At 47.0% G+C, this 24,129-nt stretch overlaps 1 protein-coding gene across 1 annotated transcript in view; it reads left to right on the top strand.

Moving 5' to 3' along the window:
• Nucleotides 1-24,129, top strand: part of GUCY2F (guanylate cyclase 2F, retinal) — a 55,977-nt gene that overhangs the window by 27,092 nt on the left and 4,756 nt on the right. Inside the window, 7 exon segments of the mRNA XM_063127234.1 lie at nucleotides 1,974-2,150; nucleotides 3,717-3,873; nucleotides 5,825-5,974; nucleotides 9,060-9,208; nucleotides 11,593-11,756; nucleotides 15,767-15,959; nucleotides 16,716-16,890. Of these exon segments, the coding sequence (XP_062983304.1) occupies nucleotides 1,974-2,150; nucleotides 3,717-3,873; nucleotides 5,825-5,974; nucleotides 9,060-9,208; nucleotides 11,593-11,756; nucleotides 15,767-15,959; nucleotides 16,716-16,890 (1,165 nt within the window).

Genomic DNA, 24,129 nt, shown 5'->3' with positions numbered 1-24,129 from the left:
ACAGATCCATTCATCCATTGATTTTTAAGGAATTTTTTAAAAATTGAGGTTTTAAAATTATTACTTTTAAAATCGTCATTTTTAAAGATAAAGAGATGAAACTTTGCACCATGAAAGGATTTAGGTAGAACTTTAGCCACACCAAATTTGAAACAGATCCGTTCATCCATGGATTTTTTAGGGATTTTTTTCAAAATGAGGTTTTAAAATTATTATTTTTAAAACTGTCATTTTTAAAGATAAAGAGCTAAAAGTTGGCACCACGACAGCTTTTAGGTAGAGCTTTAGCCATACCAAATTTGAAACAGATCTGGGGCCAGGAGCAAACCCTGTTAACAACAGCAGCAGCTTGCAATGAGTGAAGATACAGTCAGAAAAGATATTTGAGGGAAGGGGAGAATGTAACACACAGAGTATAGCAAAAGCTTCAAAGTACGGCAAAACCTACAAAAGTAGGAGTGAGTGAGGTTAATTTCAGATACATTGAATCTCTCACTTGTTCTTTATTTCAGTGATTTTAACATTAAGATGTTATGTAGAACAGATTTGTCTTAAATGTGTGCTGTAAAATCAGACCTGTGACCAAGGCTATGTTCGGGTGGGCACGCCCCCTTGGTACTGGACATGCCCCCTTGGGGGTGACCATGTTGTCCTCCTTTTTGGTTTCCAAAATATGGTCACCCTACCATGAAGTCCCTTACATGTCACTTTTGCATTTTGGTCTTCCCAAATTGTTTAAAGGACCAATGTTGATGTAACATCAATGCTGGGGGGGGGGGGGATGAATGAAAACATAAGTTATAAGTTATCATAAATGTTATTAAAAGTTTGCAGAATAATTGTAGATCACACTGAAGCACTGCACTGCACCAATATATTTGCTAACAACCGTGCACCTTTCACAAATGACATGGTGATACATTTCTTTTGCATTTGGACGTTGTAACCCAAATATCCCTCCCCAACCCCATAGAGGAGAGTCAGTGCGGTGTAGTGTTGGACTGGCTTAGGAGATCTGGGTTCTAGTCTCCACTCACCCTGAAGCTAGCTTGCTGGGTTCCTTTGGGCCAGTCACTGACTCTTAGCCTATCCTGCCTTGCAGGGTTGTTGAGAGGATAACATGGAGAGGAGGATCATGTAAGCTGCCTTGGGTTCTTTGCAAGAGTAAAAATGTTATAGTAGTAGTAGGGTGACCCTATGAAAAGGAGGACAGGGCTCCCGTATCTTCAACACTTATAGAATCATAGAATCATAGAATAGCAGAGTTGGAAGGGGCCAAAAGGCCATCGAGTCCAACCCCCTGCTCAGTGCAGGAATCCACCCTAAAGCATCCCTGACAGATGGCTGTCCAGCTGCCTCTTGAAGGCCTCTAGGGTGGGAGAGCCCACAACCTCCCTAGGTCACTGATTCCATTGTCGTACTGCTCTAACAGTCAGGAACTTTTTCCTGATGTCCAGCTGGAATCTGGCTTCCTTTAACTTGAGCCCGTTATTCCGTGTTCTGTACTCTGTGAGGATCGAGAAGAGATCCTGGCCCTCCTCTGTGTGACAACCTTTTAAGGATTTGAAGAGTGCTCTCATGTCTCCCCTCAATCTTCTCTTGTATTGAAAAGGGAATTTCAGCAGGTGTCATTTGTATATATGGGGAACCTGGTGAAATTCCCTCTTCATCACAACAGTTAAAGCTGCTGGAGCTATACTTCAGCTATACTGTGACCAGATTTAAAAGAGGGCAGGGCACCTGCAGCTTTAATGTTGTGATGAAGAAGGAATTTCACCAGGTTCTCCATATATACAAATGACACCTGCTGAAATTCCCTTTTCTATGCAACTGTTAAAAATACAGGAGCCCTGTCCTCCTTTACATAGGGTCACCTTAAGTAGTAGTAGTAACAACAATGTCACTAATAATAATTAAAATGTCACATAAGGAATGGCCCTTAGTCTCTTGTGGTTTGGTGCTTGTGTCCCCAGATGAAGGACATGCGCCATGAAAATGTGAACCCATTTTTAGGCCTTTTATCGGACGGGGGCCGTTCTGCCATGGTGATGGAGTACTGCTCCAGAGGGAGCCTGGAAGATTTGCTGCGAAATACAGACATTAAGCTGGACTGGATGTTCAAATCTTCTCTTCTGATGGACTCAATTAAAGTAAGGCCTCTTCTTATGGCGGAGTTGAAACTCCGTTTCATCAAAATGCAAAATTTGATGCAAAATTTGTGTCCCGCAACGGGGGACCTTCCATGGGCCGGTCCGTGACTCAAGCAGGAAGAGAGGTTGCTTTGAGTTCTGAGATTGGGTCTGGGTTCAGCACAAATCCCTGGAAAGCTTACCAGGGTCCCTTCTGGCCAGTGGGGGCTGATGGCTCAGATGTCAGTGAGTGGTAAATCTGCTCTGGGTTTCAGTCAGAACTCTAAAGAAGCTGACCAGCCTTCACGGCTTATGGCAGCTCTCTCATCAACCTGCTTGGTGTTTTGACTTCAACTCCCATCTGCCTCGTGTGGCGCAGAGCGGTAAAACAGCAGTTTCTGCAGCTGAAACTCTCCCCACGGCCAGAGTTCAATCCCAGCGGAAGCTGGTTTCAGGCAGCCGGCTCGGGTCGACTCAGCCTTCCATCCTCCCGAGGTCGGTAAAATGAGTACCCAGTTAGCTGGGGGAAAGGTAATGATGGCTGGGGAAGGCAACGGCAAACCACCCCGCTATAAGGCCTGCCAAGAAAACGTCAGCGAAAGCTGGCGTCCCTCCAAGTGTCAGTAATGTCTCAGTGCTTGCACGAGAGGTTCCTTTCCTTTCCTTTCCCATCTGCCCTAGCTAGCATGGCCAATCGTCAGGCATGCTGGGGCTTGTAGTCTAAAGCATCCACAGGGCACCAGGTTGGGAAAGGCTGATCTATCCATGGAGGAGAACTCTACCTCGAACTGTAAGCCTCAAGAGCTAAAAATGGTGAAATGGGAATGATTATAGATCAACCTCATGCCCCACTGGTGAGTTCCCAAGGGCCGTTCCCAAGGCTGGATGTGATAGATATTCAGTCGAATTTTAGAGGTTATTGCATTGCTTAAACATTTTTATTATTATTATTGTGAAATTTCAGGAAAACAAAAAAAAGAGGTAAAGAAAAAAATAGCTACATTAATTTGAGTATATCAATTTCAACACATACATATGAAGTGTGTGTGCATGTAAAATATGGCTTTCTAAGAATTATACATAAATGTCAATAAAAGTAGACCAAATATCCATGTAAGTGCCCACTTCAAGTTTCATCTATATCCCACCCATTCAAATGCTGAAAGTGTTGTAATATCCTCAATCCGTTGCATTATGGGAGGAGAACGTTTATCCTTCCAGTGTTGTGATATATCAGTGTTTTAGCTGTCAAAAAGCTGCAGAGAATCCATTTGCGCTGACGGTGCGTTAATTTCCAGGAAGCAGGATAATTTAAAGGGACATGTACATCAGTAAACATTAAATAGGGTTCCAATACAAGGTTTAGCCTTATAATAACCTCCTCTCAAAAAGATGCAACTATTGGGCATTGCCAAAACATATGTTTGAAAGAAGCATTAGCTGTGTTACACCTCCAGAATTAGCCAACTTAGACAAACCCTTATTAAAGAGACTTTGTGGCATCCAGTAGACATGGAAAAAGAGTTTTTGCTGGATACGACTTGTTCCATTGCTAAGGTTAATGTGCCAAGCCCCATTGCTTTACAGGGAATGAAATATTTGCACCATCAGGATATTTGCCATGGGCGTCTCAAGTCTCGCAACTGTGTGGTGGATGGACGGTTTGTGCTGAAGATCACCGACTACAGCTGCTGTGAGCTATTAGGAGCACAGCACACCCTATATATTCAGCCGCCGGCAGAAGGTAAGAAGTAGGGCTGTGCACGGACCCCCCGGATCCGATCTGCCCTGCGTCGATCCGCCTACAGGCTGCTCCGCTGCAGAGCTCCGGCTCCGAATCGGAGCTCCGCAGCAGCACCACTGGCGCCAGGTAAGGCCCCCCTCCATCCTCCCCCCTTACCTGCATCTGTTGCGTTCCGGCAGCGGCTTCACCTGAGCCCGAGGACTCAAACAGGAAGACCAGGCCGCAGTTGCGGCCTGGTCTTCCGGTTTGAGCCTCAGCCTCAGGTGAAGCCGCTGCCGGAACGCAATGGACTCAGGTAAGACCCTGTCCCCTTACCTGGCTCCGCCACCATCACCGCATGGACTGCAGTGGTGGCAGCGGTGCCAGGTAAGGCCCCCTCCCTCCTCCCCCCTTACCCGTGTCCGTCGCGTTCCGGCAGCGGCTTCACCTGAGGCCGAGACTCAAAGCGGAAAGGCAGGCCGCGGTTGCGGCCTGATTTTCCGGTTTGAGCCTCAGCCTCAGATGAAGCCACCACCGGACCATGACAGACGCAGGTAAGTCTCCCTCCCTCTGCCTCCTTACCTGGCTCTGCTGCCGTTGCCGCACGGACTGCGGCAGCGCCAGGTAAGCTCCCACTTACCTTTTTTTCGGAGCTCCAGATCGAGGTGAAGGATCCGCTTGGTCTCGATCCTCTTCGCCTCGATCCACAGCCCCCCCGACCTGCTTTGTCTCCACCTTTGTCGGAGGCATATCAGGCCGAATCGCTATTGCTTCTACACTCCGATGCGAAGCGGAGCACAGCCCTAGTAAGAAGCCACTGCCTTAGGAAGAGTCAGAACACTGATCCCTCGGAGGCACTGGTGGGGAACTCTTCCGCCCCTGGGGGCTGGGTTGTCCCCAAGACACCCCTTGGGGGATGGATGAGATCAGAAGTGGCACCACCCATCCCCAAACCTAGGGTGACCAACTGCCAGGATTTCCCCGGATTTGTCCTGGTTTTTGTTCTTTCCATGGTGTCAGGGGGGATTTTCTATAATTTTCAATAATGTCCTGGAATGACACACCTTCCCCTTTAAGGCTGCCATTAGCATGGCAGGAGGGAATGACATGCTTTCTTGAGGCACATCATTCCCCCACCCCGAGCTCCAATTGAGGTCTTAAAGGGGAAAGTGGGTCATTTGAGGACATTATAGAAAAGGCCCCAATTGGAGTGGATGGTGGTGGTGCAGAATGAAATCCTTTCCTTTCCTCCACTCCAATCGGGTTCTTTAAGGTGGCGGGGGAATAACGTACTTTCTGCAGGACTCAGAAAGCTGCTTCCCCACACACACACTAGGTGTCCTCTTTTTTGGTTTCCCAAATATGGTCACCCTACCCAAACCCCACCCTTTCCCCAAAGCTATGCTATCTATCTATCTATCTAATGCTAAGACGGTGTCTTAACCCATGGCAATGTGTGGCATGCTGGAGGTTCCACCTTTGGGGCTGTGAAATTTTTGTAAACCGCCCATATCGCTTTGGCTATTGGGCGGTATAGAAGTGCCTTTAAATGAAATGAAATGAAGCTCTTCACCAACAGGGAGAGGGCCTTGGCTTACTCAGGCAGTCAAGGTTTCCTGGTTTGTGGATTTGGAAGTCTAGGAATGGCACGTGCGATCCTTTGGGAGAGACCGTAGCTTGGTAAACGATCCCTACTTGGCACACAGAAGGTCCAAGTTTCAATTCCTGGCATCTCCAGGTAGGGCCAGGAAGGAATCCTGCCTGAAAACCTTGAAAACTGTTGCCAGTCTCTGTTGGCTATAACGGGCAAGGTGGACCAATGGTTTGACTCGGTATCAGGCACCTTCCTATGATCTTTTCTGGAGAGGTTTATGGAGGCCGTCACGCCGGTCAAAGATGCTCTCAGCTGTGTAGAAATGGACCCCGACGCACAGAATAAGTGGGCCATTTCCCACCTTCTCCTTTCTTGCAGAACTGCTCTGGACTGCTCCGGAGTTGCTGAGGGATCCAGCCATGCACCCGAAAGGCACCTTTAAAGGAGACGTGTATAGTTTTAGCATCGTCCTGCAAGAGGTTGTTCTCCGGGGGGCCCCGTACTGCATGTCCGAAATACCGGCTGAAGGTGAGCGCTCACGTCACTGAATGTTTCTTCGGTATGTGCAAGCGCACGGCGAAATGAGCGCAGGTGTACTTAGCCATAAAGACGGATCTCTTCCGGCAGGCCTACCCAGTTGAATTTTAAGATGCCTTTTAATCATGTGCTGCTTTTAATAATGTATTAGTTTTATAAGTTTTAATCAATTATATGACTTTATGGTGTTTGCATTTGTGTTGTACCCTGCCTTGATCCAGAGGGAGAGGCGGGTAACAATTTATTATTATTTATTATTATTATTATTAATTATTATTATTAATTATTATTATTATTATTGCACTTCAGCAAACTCAGACGGTTCTTTTGTTCACACGGGATGAAGAACTCATCAGGCGCAACAACAAACCTACAACATTTCCAGTGTGGTGTAGTGGTTAGAGTGTTGGACTGGGAGTTGGGAGATTCGGGTTCTAGTTCCCCACTCGGCCATGGAAACCCACTGGGTGACTTTGGCCCAGTCACAGACTCTCAGCCCAGCCTACCTCACAGGGTTGTTGTTGTTGTTGTTGTGAGGATAAAATGGAGAGGAGGAGGATTCCTCCAGTGCTCTTCAACATTTTTATTAATGATTTGGACGAGGAGGTGCAGGGAACGCTGATCAAATTTGTAGATGACACAAAATTGGGTGGGATAGCTAATACCCTGGAAGACAGGAACAAACTTCAAAGTGATCTTGATAGGCTGGAGTGCTGGGCTGAAAACAACAGAATGAAATTTAATAGGGATAAATGCCAAGTTCTACATTTAGGGAATAGAAACCAAATGCACAGTTACAAGATGGGGGACACTTGGCTCAGCAATACTACACACGAGAAAGATCTTGGAATTGTTGTAGATCACAAGCTGAATATGAGCCAACAGTGCGATATGGCTGCAAGAAAGGCAAATGCTATTTTGGGCTGCATTAATAGAAGTATAGCTTCCAAATCACGTGAGGTACTGGTTCCTCTCTATTCGGCCCTGGTTAGGCCTCATCTAGAGTATTGCGTCCAGTTCTGGGCTCCACAATTCAAGAAGGACGCAGACAAGCTGGAGCGTGTTCAGAAGAGGGCAACCAGGATGATCAGAGGTCTGGAAACAAAGCCCTATGAAGAGAGACTGAAAGAACTGGGCATGTTTAGCCTGGAGAAGAGAAGATGGAGGGGAGACATGATAGCACTCTTCAAATACTTAAGGTTGTCACACAGAGGAGGGCCAGGATCTCTTCTCGATCCTCCCAGAGCGCAGGACACGGAATAACGGGCTCAAGTTAAAGGAAGCCAGATTCCGGCTGGACATCAGGAAAAACTTCCTGACTGTTAGAGCAGTACGACAATGGAATCAGTTACCTAGGGAGGTTGTGGGCTCTCCCACACTAGAGGCCTTCAAGAGGCAGCTGGACAACCATCTGTCAGGGATGCTTTAGGGTGGATTCCTGCATTGAGCAGGGGGTTGGACTTGATGGCCTTGTAGGCCCCTTCCAACTCTGCTATTCTATGATTCTATGATTCTATGTTCTTATGTTCTTATGAAGGAAAAAAAGGGGGGATATAAACGCAATTAATTAATTTCTTGCACCATAGTGCTGCCTCCCCTCAACTTAGCATCCTCCAGACGTGTTGGCCACTGGCTAGTTGGCTACTTAAATCTGAAGGGTGCAATCCTGAGCAACCTGTTAGGGACGTGAAGGTCTGTGCTATCTTCACGTGGGATGAATTTTGCAACTTTGATCAACATGGAGTGAGAGTGGGAGAGTTAGAACAACGTTTAGCTTTTGATTTCCTTTTTGAAATTGCCTGACTTTGTTCATGCTTTCTACTCTCTAAACAGCAGGTGATGGTAATCCACCTGGCCCTTTAAACATGCACCTGAACCATTCACAGGTAAAGAAGGGGGAAAAGCAATTTAAACCCAAGTGGCGTGAAGGGGAGGCTGTGGAGTGCCTCCCCCTGTCTTATAAGGGAGGTATGGATTTTGATAAATCCATTCCGGTTGTGTTTCAAAGATTGTCAGGTGTCTTTCATTCCGTGATCCGCTCATTCATGAAATTGAATGTTTTAAGGGAGATTGGAGAATTTCATTCCACTTGCGCTAATGCACATTAGATAGGGTGACCTTATGGAAAGGAGGACAGGGCTCCTGTATCTTTAACAGTTGTATAGAAAAGGGAATTTCAGCAGATGTTATTTGAATGCATGCAGCACCTGGTGAAATGCCTTCTTCACCACAACCATTAAAGCTGCTGGAAACCTGCCTTCTTGACCAGATACAAAAGAGTAGGGTGACCATATGGAAAAGAGGACAGAGCTCCTGAATCTTTAACAGTTGCATAGAAAAGAGAATTTCAGCAGGTGTCCTTTGTATGCATGCAGGCTTGATGAAATGCCCTCTTCATCACAACAGTGGCAGGAGCTCTGCCCTCTTTTGTATCTGGTCACTCTAGTATAGCTCCTGCAGTTTTAACTGTTGAGGTGAAGAGGGAATTTCACCAGGTGCTGCATGCATACAACTGACACCTGCTGATATTCCCTTCTTGATACAACTGTTAAAGATGCAGGAGCTCTGTCCTCCTTTTCATATGGTCACCCTACAAAAGAGGGCACGGCTTCTGCAGCTTTAACAGTTGTGATGGAGAGGGGATTCCACCAGGTGCTGCATGCATACAAATGACACCTACTGAAATTCCCTTTTCTGTGCAACTTAAAGTTAAAAGTTAATAGGAGTTAACTTTTCTTTAACTCCTGTTAAAGATACAGGAGCCCTGTTCCCCTTTTCTTATGGTCATCCTATATTAGCGCAAGTACAACTTGAACCAATTCCTTCCCAACAGTAATTTTTTAAAAAAGCAGTCCACAAGTCCATAGAATTCATGTGACTTGGAAAACCCAGTCCACTGCAGGTCGGATTCATGGAAATGCAAACTCATTTGCATCCATGGAGGATTTCTCTGTCTCCCTACAGTCTGTCTCCTGGGGTCCTTTCCTGGGCTCCGTTGCTAGAAGTGTGAGGGACTTGCCTGCGAGTTAGCACCTGAAGGAGCGTGGTTCCCAATTCTCTCCTCTCTTTGGTCCAGAAATTATCCGAAAGCTGAAGAAACCTCCGCCCTTGTACCGCCCGAGTGTTTCCCCAGAAAATACCCCCTTGGAATGTATCCAGCTCATGAAACAGTGCTGGAGCGAAATACCGGACCGGAGGCCAACATTTGATGAGATCTTCGAACAGGTCAGGGCTCGTGATGACGGTGCACGTTCTTGTCCTCTTAGGGGAGGGCCTGCACTGCTATTTGCACCATGTGTCCTACTCTACAAGGTCATGACTCTCTTAGAAGGGCCTCCAGTCCATAGCTGCTTTGAAAACAAAGACTTGGTTGAACCTAGATCCCATTGACATCAGCGGGGAAAAATATTCATTTATTTTTTAAATTTTATTTACAATATTTATATACCGCTCCCCCTTCAATAATTCCGGAGCAGTGAACAAACAGAATAAAAGAATAAAAACAGACTAAAAACACATTAAAATATATATTTTTAAAAGAAACACAGTGCAAATAAAACCGCAGCTGGTCATTAAGGGAAGGCTTCCTGGAATAATAATGTTTTCAGGAGGTGCTGGAAGGAATACAAAGTTGGTGCCTGCCTGACCTCCAGAAGCAGGGAATTCCATAGGAAGGGGGCCACCACGCTGAAGGCTCTTCCCCTGGTGGACTCCTTAATGGACTATAGGTCAATGTGGGATGACCAGGAGCAGGCCCTCGGATGACCTCAGTGACTGGGCAGGTTGATAGGGAAGAAGGAGATCTCTCAGGTATCTTGATCCCAAGTTGTTTAGGGCTTTGTACGCTAGCACTAGAATCTTAAACCTGGCCTGGTAGCGAATAGGCAGCCAGTGCAGTTCCCTTAGCTAAAGAGTTGCATGACTTCAGTCTTGATGATGTCAATGGTAACTATGTGCTACTGACATAGTCTGGATCCAATCCAAAGAACCCTGAGAAAGAAGAACAAGACAGGCCTTGAAGCTGCCCACCCACAATTTATGTTATTATTATTTATCTATTATTTATTTTAGATTATTTTTATCCCGCACCTCAGCCGAAAAGGCTCTCGGAGCAGCTTACAATTGATCAGTAAAGAAGACAGTCCCTGCCCTCAGGTTTACATTCTAAAAAAGACATGACACACAAGGAAAAGTGGATGGGGAGGGAAGAAGGAGAAAATAAAAAGAAATTAAGGAGACTGTTTAGGCTGGTGGGAAGGCCCTGCTCCGGCCTCTCATCTCCCAATTGAGGGGCAGGCCAACAGCTCCTTCTTCTTCCGCACAGGATGAAGATGTTAGCCCTGGGGGGGGGGGGGGCGGTGTCCAACTGAAGCAGGCTCCGATACAATTAGTATGTGGATAGCACATTCAAGAAGTAACACAGGATGCCTGTTCACAACCTTTCCCACTCTGGTGAACTCATTGTATTTCTCTTTATATCATGGCAATTATTCCCAAATTTGCATTTGATGAAACCAGGCTACCTGATAGGCTGCCAGGGGATCCCAGCATCAGGGAGGGAGGATTTCCTCCCTTGCCCCGGGATCTCATCCTACACTTTCGGCCCGCTTTTTCCATGGTCTCGGGATGATCCCAAGACCACGGAACATGTGGGCGGGCATTGCGGGTTGTCCCGGTTCCTTGCGGTTCCTTACGAGGAGCCGGGACCCGCGCACGGGGCGCAGAGGTCCTCAGGAGCTCTGTGCCCTTCAGGGCTGGGGGGAAGGGGGAAATTAAGTTTAAATTTTAAAAACCCTACCTTTCTGCAAACAAGCATTCCTGCACTCTTCTTCTTTAAGGAAAAAAATGGCGGCCGCGACTTCCTCGCCTTCCGACGTCGTTGTATGCTGCATGTAAACAGAGGGGACGATCTCATGATAAAAATATCACACGATCTCCACCCCTCTGTCCTGCTAGACCGCTAGGTCTAGCTTGGGGTGACCATATGAAAAGGAGGAGACGGGCCCCTGTATCTTTCAGTTGTATAGAAAAGGGAATTTCAGCAAGTGTCATTTGTATATATGGGGAACCTGGTGAAATCCCCTCTTCATCACAACCGTTAAAGCTGCAGGTGCCCTGCCCTCTTTTAAATCGGGTCACTCTAGTATAGCTCCTGCACCTTTAACTGTTGTGATGAAGAGGGAATTCCACCAGGTTCCCCATATATACAAATGACACCTGCTGAAATTCCCTTTTCTATGCAACTGTTAAAGATACAGGAGCCCCATCCTCCTTTTCATATGGTCACCCTAGTCTAGCTGAGGCCTATGAAGGCTGTCAAAAGTTTATTTTATTTATTTATTTATTTATTTATTTATTTATTTATTTATTGCATTGCTATACCACCCAATAGCCGAAGCTAGTTGTATCTGGTTTGGTGCTTGTCCTGCCTGCAACACAGATGTGCCCTTATCTAAAAATGAAGTTTGCTTGCTCCGCCATCTCCCCTTTCACTAATTTAAGCACATACGACCAGTCAACTAAGTTTTCTTTAGTCAGCTGACAGCTTTAGCATCTAAGCATCCATTTTTTAATTCTCTCTCCCTCCTCCCGCCATGGCGCTGGCCCAGTTCAAAGCCATCAACAAAGGCAAAAGGACGAATATCATCGACTCCATGCTGCGGATGCTGGAACAGTATTCCAGCAACCTGGAAGAATTAATCCGAGATCGGACCGAAGAATTGGAGATCGAAAAGCAGAAGACGGAGAAACTGCTCACCCAAATGCTTCCCCGGTGAGGACATGAGCCGAAACGATATCCCTGCCTGATGGATGCTCTGTTCCAAAGACCTTCCAAATGCATTAAAACAAAACAAAAACCTTCCACAGATTCTGGGGGAAAGCCCCAAAACATTTACTGCTGCTGTCTTCACTCAGGCTATAGCTAGACCTAAGGTTTATCCAAGGATCGTTCCGGGGTCATTCCTGCCTGCTCCCGGGATCCCCTGTGTATCATTTCCATGAACAGGGATGACCCCAGGACGATCCTGGGATAAACCTTAGGTCTAGCTAAGACCATAGAAGCCATTATATATTTATTTATTGCATTTATACCCCACCTTTTCTCAGGTGGCCTATATAATCTTTATATAGGCCACCGGTTTTGTGAACTGCCCAGAGAGCTTCAGCTATTGGGCGGTATAAAAATGTAATAAATAAATAATAAATAATCATCCTCTCTATTTTTATCTTCACAACAACAACCTTGTGAGGTAGGCTGGGCTGAGAGTCTGTGACTGGCCCAAAGTCACCCAGTGGGTTTCCATGGCCGAGTGGGGACTAGAACCCGGGTCTCCCGAGTCCCAGGCCATAGCTAGACCTAAGGTTTATCCCTGGGTCGTCCAGGGGTCAAACCTGTTCATCTAGGTGACACACAGGGGATCCAGTGCTCAGGCAAGGGCGAACCCTGGATGATCCCAGGATAAACTTTAGGTCTAGCTGTGGCCCCAGTTCACACATAAAGATGGACAAATGCGTCATTTTAGAGATCGCCAGAATTCTCTGAACATTGTTTTGCTGCTCATCTCGTGCCTGACCAGTTCGGGTTTGCGATCACTGCTCATTCTGCGGGAATGGAAAACTTGCGCAAATCGAGCGCCGATCGGATGGGAGGTTTGCGTAGGTTTCCACAAATGTGCGCTAATCTCCCCAAATTTGAGCAAATGTCCTGCTGTTTTTCTGCTGTTGTTTTTATGTCTCTGATGGTTTTAAAATTTTGTATACTTTTAATGTATACTGTTTTTAGCTTTTGTGAACCGCCCAGAGAGTTTCGGCTGTGGGGCGGTATATAAATGTAATAAATAAATAAATAATTTCCCCCATAGACTAACATGGGGAAGTTTTATTCTACTGAGCAAATTTGCACAAGTTAGAAAATTTGCGCAAATCGAGCGGCGATCGAACGGGAGATTTGTGCGAGTTTTCCCAAATGTGGACAGATCTCCCCCAAATTTGTGCAACTGTCTTAATTTGCACATAATTTCTTCCAAAGACTTATGTGAGGAAGATTAGTCTACTGAGCAAATTCGCATGAATTCAAAAATTTGTGCAGATCGAATGGTGCTTGAACAAGAGATTTGTGTGAGTTTCCCCAAATGCATGCAAATCTCCCCAAATGTGTGCAAATGTCCTAATTTTCACATAATTTCCTCCATAGTCGAATGTGGGGATGATTCAGTCTACTGAGCAAATTTGGGCAAATTTTCAAATTTGCGCAAATTGAACTGGGGATCAGGAACGAGATGAAAATGGCCATGTGTTCAACAATTTGCAAATCTTTTTGTCAGACCCTTGCTCATGCTCAGGGCTTTGAAATGGGCGTGCTCATGTATTTTCCAAGCGGAAATGAAATTCACATGCATCCTTAGTCACACATAATCTTGCATGTCTGCCTGTGTTAGGAATCGCTTCTGAACACAAAAAGAAGCGGCTCCCAGATAAGGCTTGTCTCATATGATTGTCCTGCCTCCTTTCCAGACTGTTATAGGGGGAAGTGTCCAGACAATGGGCCTGTTCAGACAGCAGATTAAACCAAGATGGTTAAGCACTTTGAGCTAAACATGTTGGCTTAGTGTGTCGTGTGAACCATTCCTAACCATGGTGGCTACTAGGGCTGTGCACGGACCCCCCAATCCTCTCCGCTTCTGATCCGCAAATTGTGGATCGGGCCCACTCCTCCCTGCCTCGATCCGCCTAGGGTCCGCTCCGCTGTGGAGCTCCAGCTCCAAATCGGAGCTCCGCAGCGGCGGGGGGGGGTGTCAGAGCCAGGTAAGGTCCTCCTCCCTCTTCCCCCTTACCTGTGTCCGTCCCATCCCAGCTTCACTAGAGCCCACAGCTCAACCAGGAACTGTAGGCCCTGCTTGCGGCCTAGTCTTCCTGTTTGAGTCCTCAGGCTCAGTTGAAGCAGCCGCGGGACCGCAGACTGATGCAGGTAAGACCCCCCTCCCCCTTGCCCCCTTACCTGGCTCGGCCGCCATCACTGCATGGGCGGTGACGGCGGCAGGGCCAAGTAACCCCCCTTACCTTTTTTGTGGAGCGCTGGATCGAGGCGAAGGATCCGCCTTCACCTCGATCCGCTTCGCAAAGCTCCGCTGCTCCCCCGATCCTCTTCGCCTCCGCCTTAAGGGGAGGTGAAGCCTCCCGATCTGCTTCTGCTTCTCTGGTCCGAGGAGAAGCGGAGCACAGCCCTAGCGGCTACATAACCATGGTTTCAACATGCTCACTAATCACTTGCTGCAAAAGGGTTAGCAGCCTAACCATGGTTTAGCGTGTTGTCTAAACAGGCTCAACGTAATCTACCATTCCGTGGCTTCCCACTACTTCTTCCATCTTTTCTCTTACTGTGGAAAATCCGTTAAGAGCAAAACCCTATGCATGTTTAGACAGAAAAAAACGGTCCTACAACTCTCAGCACTCCCCAGTCCTTTTTCTGTCTAACTGTATTTCACCCTAAGTGAGAAAATACAGAATGGCTCTGCAATGCCTCCTGCCTATTGGTCCTAGGAGCCCTCCTTCTGGAAGCACTCTGCCCGAGTCCTGCAGAAAAAATGTCACCACGTGGAGTTCTCCTCTTCACAGTTCCAGCCAGCCATACCCTCCTCCACAATACTCCATTCCATTTCCCCTTCCGCCATGTTTTCCATTCTCTCCCTTGTCAGCATTCTGTGGTCCTAGAGCACCCACCATCCTCACGGACCTGTTAGGGTTTTATTTTTCTCTCCCTTTATCAGATCCAAGGTCACCCAGAGAGCTCTGACAGCACTGGGTGGGTTGGTGGGGGCAGGGCTGGTGCCAGACTATTTTGCTCCCTGGGCAAGGTGAGGTACTTGCACCCCCCCGCCAAATTGCGTGGAAGTCTGAACGTGTGCACCGAGTGGAGAGCTGGGACTGGCTCACTTCGATTTGGGACCGTCTGGAATTCACCGGGACTTAATTCCGTGCGAACGCAACCCGCTATGCAGCCTGGCGTCCCGATCCCCTCCGTACGTTTACTCGGGGGAATAAGGCTTCCAAGTAAGGAGGCACAGGCGGATCGGGCCGCACTGGTGCCTCCCAGTGCAACGCTTTCTCGGATGCAAGCCCCGTTGATCCACGCGCGCAGGATCGGGAAGCAGGAGAGTTTGCCTTGCGAGGAGTCCACAAGTCCCTCGCTTTCCTGGGGGAAGGGAGAGGGAGTCCCGCTTGCCCGCCTGCCCGGACATCGTGGCCTGTTTGAGGAGAGAGGCGAGGCGACCCGGTGCCCTTTCCTCGGGAGTAAGGCAGAGGCTGGCTTGGGCCAGGGTCGAGCTTGCTACGTGCTTTTTCTTCTTCGGGCGGCGGCGGTGGCCTCCCGGCTCTGGGAGGGCGGCTTCTGGGCAGCTAGAGCAGCTCTGGGAGGGCAGCTTCTGGGTGGCTAGAGTGGTTCTGGGAGGGCGGCTTCCGGGCGGAAGTCCGAACGTGGAGCTGCCCCCCCCCAGCATCCCTGGCTTCGCTTCGGCTGGGCGGGCGCGGGGCACCATCTCACCCGCCCAGGCCCTGCTGAATTCTCGGGCCGGCCTGGACAACAACGCGCGTGAGTGCTGCCCGGCGCCCCTCTTAGCTTGGCGCTCTAGGCAGCCGCCTGAGTGGCCTCTATGGTATCACCAGCCCTGGGTGGGGGGTGTCTGATGCCGGAACCCTCTGCCAAGACTTCCAAATGTTCCGGCTACTGCCTTACAGGGTTCGCCTTTTGGGGCTGCTTGGATTGACGCTCTTGTGCCATTTTAGGTCGGTGGCAGACACTCTGAAAACCGGCGCTACCGTTGAGCCAGAATATTTTGATGAGGTCACCATCTACTTCAGTGACATCATCGGCTTCACCACCATCTCTGCCCTCAGCGAGCCCATTGAGATTGTGGATCTCCTGAATGACCTGTACACCCTGTTTGACGCTATCATTGGCCATCACGATGTTTACAAGGTAAGGTCTGGACGCTCCTGCTTCAGAGCTGGAGCAGGACGTGGGGTGGGGGTCTTCTTTCCTCTTCCTCTTTAGCCCCGCTTTTGAGTGGGTGGAATATTCTCTCAACCGGATCTTAGTTTCATCTGGTTGGAAGACCACTTGGGAACCACACGTGAGAAAGAGCCCACTACAATGATAGTCAATAAATAAATACACAGTGGTACCTGCACACACAGAGGTACATCTGGAGAACAGATGCCACTGAAGGTACCTGTAGGTAGGTCAACCTTCCCCCAACTTTGTGCCTTCTGGGGATTGGCCTACAGTTCCTCTCATTCAGCTCATTCCTTTTCTTCTTCTGTCGCCCCTAGACTGTGAAATGGCCTGCCGGAAAAGATTCATCAACTTAACTCTCTCTCTCTGAATTTAAGACAGCTTTAAAGACGAGCCTTTTCCAGCAGGCCTACCCAGATGAATGTGAAACCAAGAATTTTTTAGATGTGTTGATTGTTATTTTGACGTTGTATTGGTTTTATATGCGCTTTGAATTAATTTTATGTATCTGATTGTTGTACTAATGTTGCTCCCTGCCTCGATCTAAAGGGAGGGGCGGGTAGGAAATATGATGATGATGATGATGATGATGATGATGATGATGATGAGCCAGGACAGCTATTGCTCCTCTTTCATCTGGGAAAGCTACTAGTATAAATGATTTATCCGATCCAAATGTTTAATTGCCCTTTGGAAAAAAATAATGGCCTTGATTTCCAGGTAGAAACCATCGGCGACGCGTACATGGTTGCATCGGGCTTGCCAAAACGCAACGGCCGCAGACATGCCGCTGAGATTGCCAACATGGCACTGGACATCCTCAGCTCAGTGGGGTCCTTCAAAATGAAGCACCTTCCCGGCGTGCCTATCAGGATACGGATGGGGCTACACTCAGGTACTGATGCTAGACACCTCCCCCCTCCCTGCCTTGTCTGGGTTTGAAATTCAAATAGGAATTGGCAGACTTTGCCAACCAAAGTTCCCCATTCCTGCCATAGTTGATTGGTCTTCAACTGGTGGATTGGGACCCATTGCTGGGTCACATCTTAGAATCATAGAATCATAGAATAGCAGAGTTGGAAGGGGCCTACAAGGCCACCGAGTCCAACCCCCTGCTCAATGCAGGAATCCACCCTAAAGCATCCCTGACGACGGCTGTCCAGCTGCCTCTTGAAGGCCTCTAGTGTGGGAGAGCCCACAACCTCCCTAGGTCACTGATTCCATTGTCGTACTGCTCTAACAGTCAGGAAGTTTTTCCTGATGTCCAGCTGGAATCTGGCTTCCTGTAACTTGAGCCCGTTATTCTGTGTCTTAATCAAATGAGGGTCACAACAGCTGCTCTGGCACGATATAAATATATATTGGGGTGGGATTAAGAAGTGCAGATCAGCTGGCAAGAGAGGCCCTTCTCATTTGCCCACCTGTGAGAGCGGTTAGGTGGGCAACCCCACAAGCGACAGCCTTTCCTGCAGTGGCCCCACAACTCAGGTCTACGTTGCCATCAGGGGTCCGCCAGGCCTAGGGTGACCCTATGGAAAAGAGGACAGGGCTCCTGTATCTTTAACAGTAGGGTAGAAAAGGGAATTTCAGCAGGTGTTATTTGTATGCATGCAGCACCTGGTGAAATGCCCTCTTCACCACAACCATTAAAGCTGCTGGAACCCTGCCTTCTTGACAGGTCTCCTGTCCTCTTTTTCATATGGCCACTCTAGCCAGGCCCCATCACTGCAGGCTTTTAAGAAGGCCCTGAAAATGCACTAGTTTCCTGTTTTATCAGGCTGGGGTATGGCTGCAGTTGTCTGTTTTTATTTGATGTTGGCGTTTATCGTCCTTTGCATTGTTCGCTGCTGATGCTGTTTTTGTTGCTGTTTTCGTCGAGTTTTTACTGTTTTTACCGTTTTTAAGAAGGCATTGGTTTTTATTCTGTGTTTTGGTGTTGTCTGCCTCCTGGTTCTACACTGTGCTCCTGCCTTGAAAGGTGGCCAAGACATATTTTAAAGGAAGTGACAGAAATAAGTGTGTCCCATAGTGCATGTCTGGGTGAAAGGATTGAAGAAGTTGAGGATGAGTCCCATAGACAAAACACAACTGAGCTCTGCAACAAAATGTTGCAGCTTAGAGTGCTTTTGTTTAGGGTTCCGGCCAGCCACGTCTTCTTCAATGATACTCCATTCCTCGCAAAGTCACTCACCATTCCATTCAATTCCCATTGGGCTGTTTTCGATGTTTCTTCCCTCAAATCCCCCCCCCAAAGATTTTTCTTTTTTCTGCTCCTGCAATCTGTGGAGTTGCCAGCTTTTATGGATGGATGTTGTCATTTCAACAACAGATGGATCAGTACTCGAAGGGTGGGTTCGCTAGTAGTAAGTAGGGCCTGCTACCCCACCGTTTTATGGTCTTCTTCGCTGTAGCACAATTTAAAAGTCAGAATTTGTCGATCAACATTACAGAGTTCTTGTTAGTTGGGTGGGGGAGAGAATTCTCAGCTCGGATCGTCACCTTCCACACACACACACACACCGGCATATGGCTTTATTTTGTCCCCAAAAGCAGCTGACTTAGAGATATCCAAGCTGGACTTGAAGCAGGCAGTGTTGGGAGAGAGGTAGATTTCCTCCCAGTGAGAGGGGCCCAGATGGGTTTGTTTGTCAAGACCTCGAATCTTTGGTGGGGAGTTTGCATATCCCCCTGGGATCCCTGATGGTTATTTCGGAAGATTAGCTAACATGCCACATTGACCCACCCGGCTCTCCTGGCAAGCAGCCATCAGCAAAGAAAAACAGCGTGCATCGAAAGCAAATTCCTAGAGACCATGGAGAGGAAACCTGACCTGCTGAATCTCTTGTCCTGCTCAGAAACCTATCGCTGAGAAAAAAAAAATGCCCTGTTGACGTAGGGAGACTCGATAGGCAAGGAAAAAGTCCACACAGCAGCAGCTCATGAGTAGGAAGAGAATTCCATTTGGTCCATTCCTGAGAAGAACTTCCCCCAACTTCTTCAATTTTCCCATAAACTTGAGGTTACAAAATTCGATTGTAGGAGAAAGGGAAACTGATAGATTTGCCCATTTGAGGGCTTAGCTGACCTTGCCCCAGCCTTGTGCCTTCCAGATGTTTTGGACTACATCACCCAGCATTCCTGACCATTTCCCATCCTAGCTGGGGCTGGTGGGAGTTGTAGTCCAAAACATCTGGCAGGCCCCAGGTTGGGGGAGGCTGGCTCAGCGGATGAAAATCTGCCCTTGACCGTGTTAGTGGTGAATTAAGGGTTGCCAGCTCTTTTCACTAAGACGCTCCTCATCTTTAAGTACATATTTTGCCAGCGCAGATGGCTGAGGATTTCGTTCAGTTCATTGTTTGATAAGAACGTGAGATTTTTCTTTTTTCTGTGTTTCATCACACTCTTGTTCCTGGCCACTCATGGTTTTTCGCGGGACCTTTTCCGCGCCTTCTGGTCTTACTTCGCTGTGTACAGCAAAGGCAGAGGGGTAAAAACGCCCACGGAATGGGCCACGTGGTCGTTGCTGCTGCTCCTTTCTTCCCTGTGTGAAGGAAGAGGAAGCCGCTCATCCCTATTGTGAGACAGCAGCAGGAAGTCAAAGCGACAGGAGGGAAACGTGATTTTCTCTCCGCCCGATGATGCTCTTAAACGAAACCCAGCAACATGAAAGTGGGAGAAAGCGAAACTGACAGCTACATTATTATTATTATTATTATTATTATTATTATTATTATTTATTTATTTATTTATTTATTTATTTATTTATTTATTTATATAGCACCATCAATGTACATCCCTACTCCTGAGAAAGAGTGGCTGTCAGTTTTCTAAGCACCAAGGGTGTCCAGCACCATTAAAAGACAAGAGGCACAATCCTATGCATGTTTAGACAGACATAAATCCTACAATTCCCAGCATTCATAGAATCATAGAATAGCAGAGTTGGAAGGGGCCTACAAGGCCATCGAGTCCAACCCCCTGATCAATGCAGGAATCCACCCTAAAGCATCCCTGCCTCTTGAAGGCTTCTAGTGTGGGAGAGCCCACAACCTCCCTAGGTAACTGGTTCCATTGTCGTACTGCTCTAACAGTCAGGATTTTTTTCCTGATGTCCAGCTGGAATCTGGCTTCCTTTAACTTGAGACCGTTATTCCGTGTCCTGCACTGGGAGGATCGAGAAGCGATCCTGGCCCTCTGTGTGACCACCTTTTAAGCGTTTTAAGAGTGCTATCATGTCTCCCCCTCAATCTTCTCTTCTCCAGGCTAAACCTGCCCAGTTCTTTCAGTCTCTCTTCATAGGGCTTTGTGTCCAGACCCCCCTGATCATCCTGGTTGCCCTCCTCTGAACGCTCCAGCTTGTCTGCATCCTTCTTGAATTGTGGAGCCCAGAACTGGGCGCAATACTCTAGATGAGGCCTAACCAGGGCCGAATAGAGAGGAACCAGTACCTCGCATGATTTGGAAGCTTTACTTCTATTAATGCAGCCCAAAATAGCATTTGCCTTTCTTGCAGCCATATCGCACTGTTGGCTCATATTCAGCTTGTGATCTACAACAATTCCAAGATCCTTCTCGTTTGTAGTATTGCTAAGCCAACTATCCCCCATCTTGTAACTGTGCCTTTGGTTTCTATTTCCTAGATGTAGAACTTGGTATTTATCCCTATTAAATTTCATTCTGTTGTTTTCAGCTCAGATCAAGATCACTTTGAAGTTTGTTTCTGTCTTCCAAGGTATTAGCTATCTCACCCAATTTTGTGTCATTTGCAAATTTGATAAGCGTTCCCTGCACCTCCTTGTCCAAATCATTAATAAAAATATTGAAGAGCACGGTGCCCAGCCAGTTGTAGGACTTATTTAAAACAACTATTCTGGGTCAGTTAAAAACTCAACATATGCTGTTAAATGCCTGGGAGAAGAGAAACCTGGCGCCAAAAAGATAAAATGTTGGCACCAGGCGAGCCTCATCAAGGAGATCATTCCAGAATTGGGGGGGCCACCACCGAGAAGGCCCTCTCCATTGTTGCCATCCTCTGACCTTCCCTCGGAGTAGGCACTCAGAGGTGGACCTTAGATGTTGAGTGTAGTGTACGGGTAGGTTCATGTCGGGAGAGGCGTTCCGTCAGGTATGGTGGTCCCAAGCCATGTAAGGCTTTATAGGTTAAAACCAGCACCTTGAATCGGGCTCGGAAATGTACAGGCAGCCAGTGCAAGTGGGCCAGATTTGGTCTTATACGTTAGAACCTTCTGGTTCCTGTTATCAATCTAGCCACCGCATCGTAGTACTTTGAAAGTGTGAAATTCGGTAAGTTCACATAAAATTTGCACTGAATTAATCTCTCCCTAATCTTTCCATTAACTTAGGTTTTCTTCATAGAATCATAGAATCATAGAATAGCAGAGATGGAAGGGGCCTACAAGGCCATCGAGTCCAACCCCCTGCTCATTGCAGGAATCCACCCTAAAGCACCTCTGACAGATGGTTGTCCAGCTGCCTCTTGAATGCCTCTAGTGTGGGAGAGCCCACAACCTCCCTAGGTAGCTTGACTTCTTCTGAAAGGGAGGGAGCCTTCACTCAGGGATGAGACAATAGCTGAATAAACACAGCTTGTCTGGATGATTGTTTAATCAGATTTCCTTACTGAAGAATGGGAGGCTGGGTGGTCCAGGACTTTGCCAAGAGCTGTAGCGCTTAACTCTGACTTTCACGGATCGGCTGGAACACGCACCTTGGCTTGAAAGTTGGTCACGGTTCTTCTGAATCGTTGATGTCTGCCTTTGACATGCCATGAAATCTGACTTCACCTTTTGTTATCTGAAAATGGATAATTTGACATTATTTACTAGCTGGAATCTAATGCGGTTGTGTATTTAGCAGTTTTTAATAGCTGCCTGATGTGCAATGCTTTTAGCAGCTGACAACACTTAGCAGTTGATATGTCTGATATTTGGCAGGATTTAATGGCCGCAGTGCAATGGAGATTATTATTTGACAGTGGCTGATGTGCAAAAGTATTTGACAGTCTTTAGTAGCTGATATGAAATAGTACTTAGCATTAGGCTATTAGTATTAGTATTAGGTACTAAGTATTTCAAAGATGACATGCAATGTTATTTAGCAGCTGCCATGGAATGGCATGTAGTATTTGACAGTTGATAAGATTTGATATTTGATTTGATTTATTTTAATGGTTTATCATTGTTCTTAACCACCTTTGATGCTGTGTGGAAAGATGGGATAAGGAAAATCTAAATAATAACACAAAACCGTCAAGAGATGCCAATAAGAGAAGACTGAGGGGGGACAAAATGGCACTTGATCTAGCAAGATTAAATTGCAGAAGGGTAGATCTCAGCGGAACGTTAGGATAAACCTTTTAATTGTAAGAGCAGTTCTACAATAGTTTCGTGTTGGAATGTGTTTATGGAATGCTCTTCTCAAGGAAGTTTGCTTGCCACTAACACTGTCATCTTTTTCAGCACAAATTAACAACACACTTACTTACTGCAGCATTTTGACATTAGCTGTGGGCAATGGAGGCTGGTGACTCCGATGTCAGTGGGGCATTGAATCCACTCTGAGTTTCATTCAGGACCAATCAGAACTCTAAAGGAGCTGTCCAAGGTTCTTCGCAGTGAGCTTCATGCTTTGCACCTTGGGGAGACTGAAAGAATTGGCCATGTTTAGCCTGGAGAAGAGAAGATTGAGGGGAGACATGATAGCACTCTTCAAATACTTTAAAGGTGGTCACACAGAGGTTGGCCAGGAGCTCTTCTCGATCCTCCCAGAGTGCAGGACATGGAATAACGGGCTCAAGTTACAGGAAGCCAGATTCCGGTTGGACACCAGGAAAAACTTCCTGACTGTAAGAGTAGTATGACAATGGAACCAATGACCCAGGGAGGTTGTGGGCTCTCTTCCACACTAGAGGCATTCAAGAGGTAGCTGGACAACCATCTGTCAGGGATGCTTTAGGGTGGATTCCTGCATTGAGCAGGGGGTTGGACTCGATGGCCTTGTAGGCCCCTTCCAACTCTGCTATTCTATGATTCTATGACATGCTGATACTGAACATCATTGCCTTCAAAGAGAAAGATATTCTAAGAATGAAAGGGACGTTCCTGTCTCTTTTCATCACACCAGTGGAGGCTGGTAGCTCCGATGTCAGTGGGGTGGTGAATCCATTCTGGATTTCAATCAGAACCAGTCAAACTCTAAAAGAGCTGTCCAAGGTGTGGAGCACCTTGGTTAGCTCCTTTAGAGTTCTGACTGGTACCAACTGAAACCCGGAGCAGATTCACCATCCCACTCATATCAGAGCCCCCAGCCTCTACTCAATGGCTTTATAGGACCCTTCCAACTCTACTATTCTATGATTCTATGATTCTAATAGCTTCAACCTGTTTCCCTCGAATTATCCCCTACAGCATTTAGCTGTCGTTGATGTTGTTGTTGCTAGCTAAATCACACCCCGGGCGGCAGTGCTCATAAGATCCTTTGCATACCAGGAAATGAGTTTAAGGGGGGAAATGTAAAAAATCATAAAAAATCAATGGATGACCCAATCCGATTCAAATTCGGTATGCGTAAAGCTCTCCTTAATATCCATTACTGTACCAATTTTGATGTCTTTATCTTTAAAATTTACACAGATGTAAGCATTTGTTCAATTTTTCTTTAAACATATCAAATCCTGCTCCTGCACCCCCAGTGGCTGCTCGGAAAACAACAAATGATTCGCTCCAAAAGTAGTACCAAAATATGTCAGGTCTTTTGCCTTTGAAGCACAATTAAAGCAGGATGCCTGGGAGGACTTCACAATCAAAGCAGATTATAAGCTGGAAAACTTCGGAGTCCTTTGCATGCATTTCGCAGTGATTGCACAGTATAACCCTGGTGTGATGAAGCTATGAAGCCCACAGCGGATTCACTGCCCCACTGGCCTCGGAGCCACCAGCCTCCACTGGTTGTGGGCTGCATTAGAGGGGTTCATTCTAGGCTGGGGGCTTCATGGTTAGGAACGGTACATTGTGGATCAACACATTTCATATCATAATGTTTCTAGATTATGTGTTGTTTTTTCCTGGTGTTTATTTTTATTTACATCTATGTGCTGGTTCTGTTATATTAATTA

Source organism: Elgaria multicarinata, chromosome 5, assembly GCF_023053635.1.
Source record: "Elgaria multicarinata webbii isolate HBS135686 ecotype San Diego chromosome 5, rElgMul1.1.pri, whole genome shotgun sequence".
Classification (NCBI taxonomy): Eukaryota; Metazoa; Chordata; class Lepidosauria; order Squamata; family Anguidae; genus Elgaria; species Elgaria multicarinata.
The sequence above is the reverse complement of the archived record's forward strand: the minus strand, read 5'-3'. Positions and strand labels throughout refer to the sequence as shown.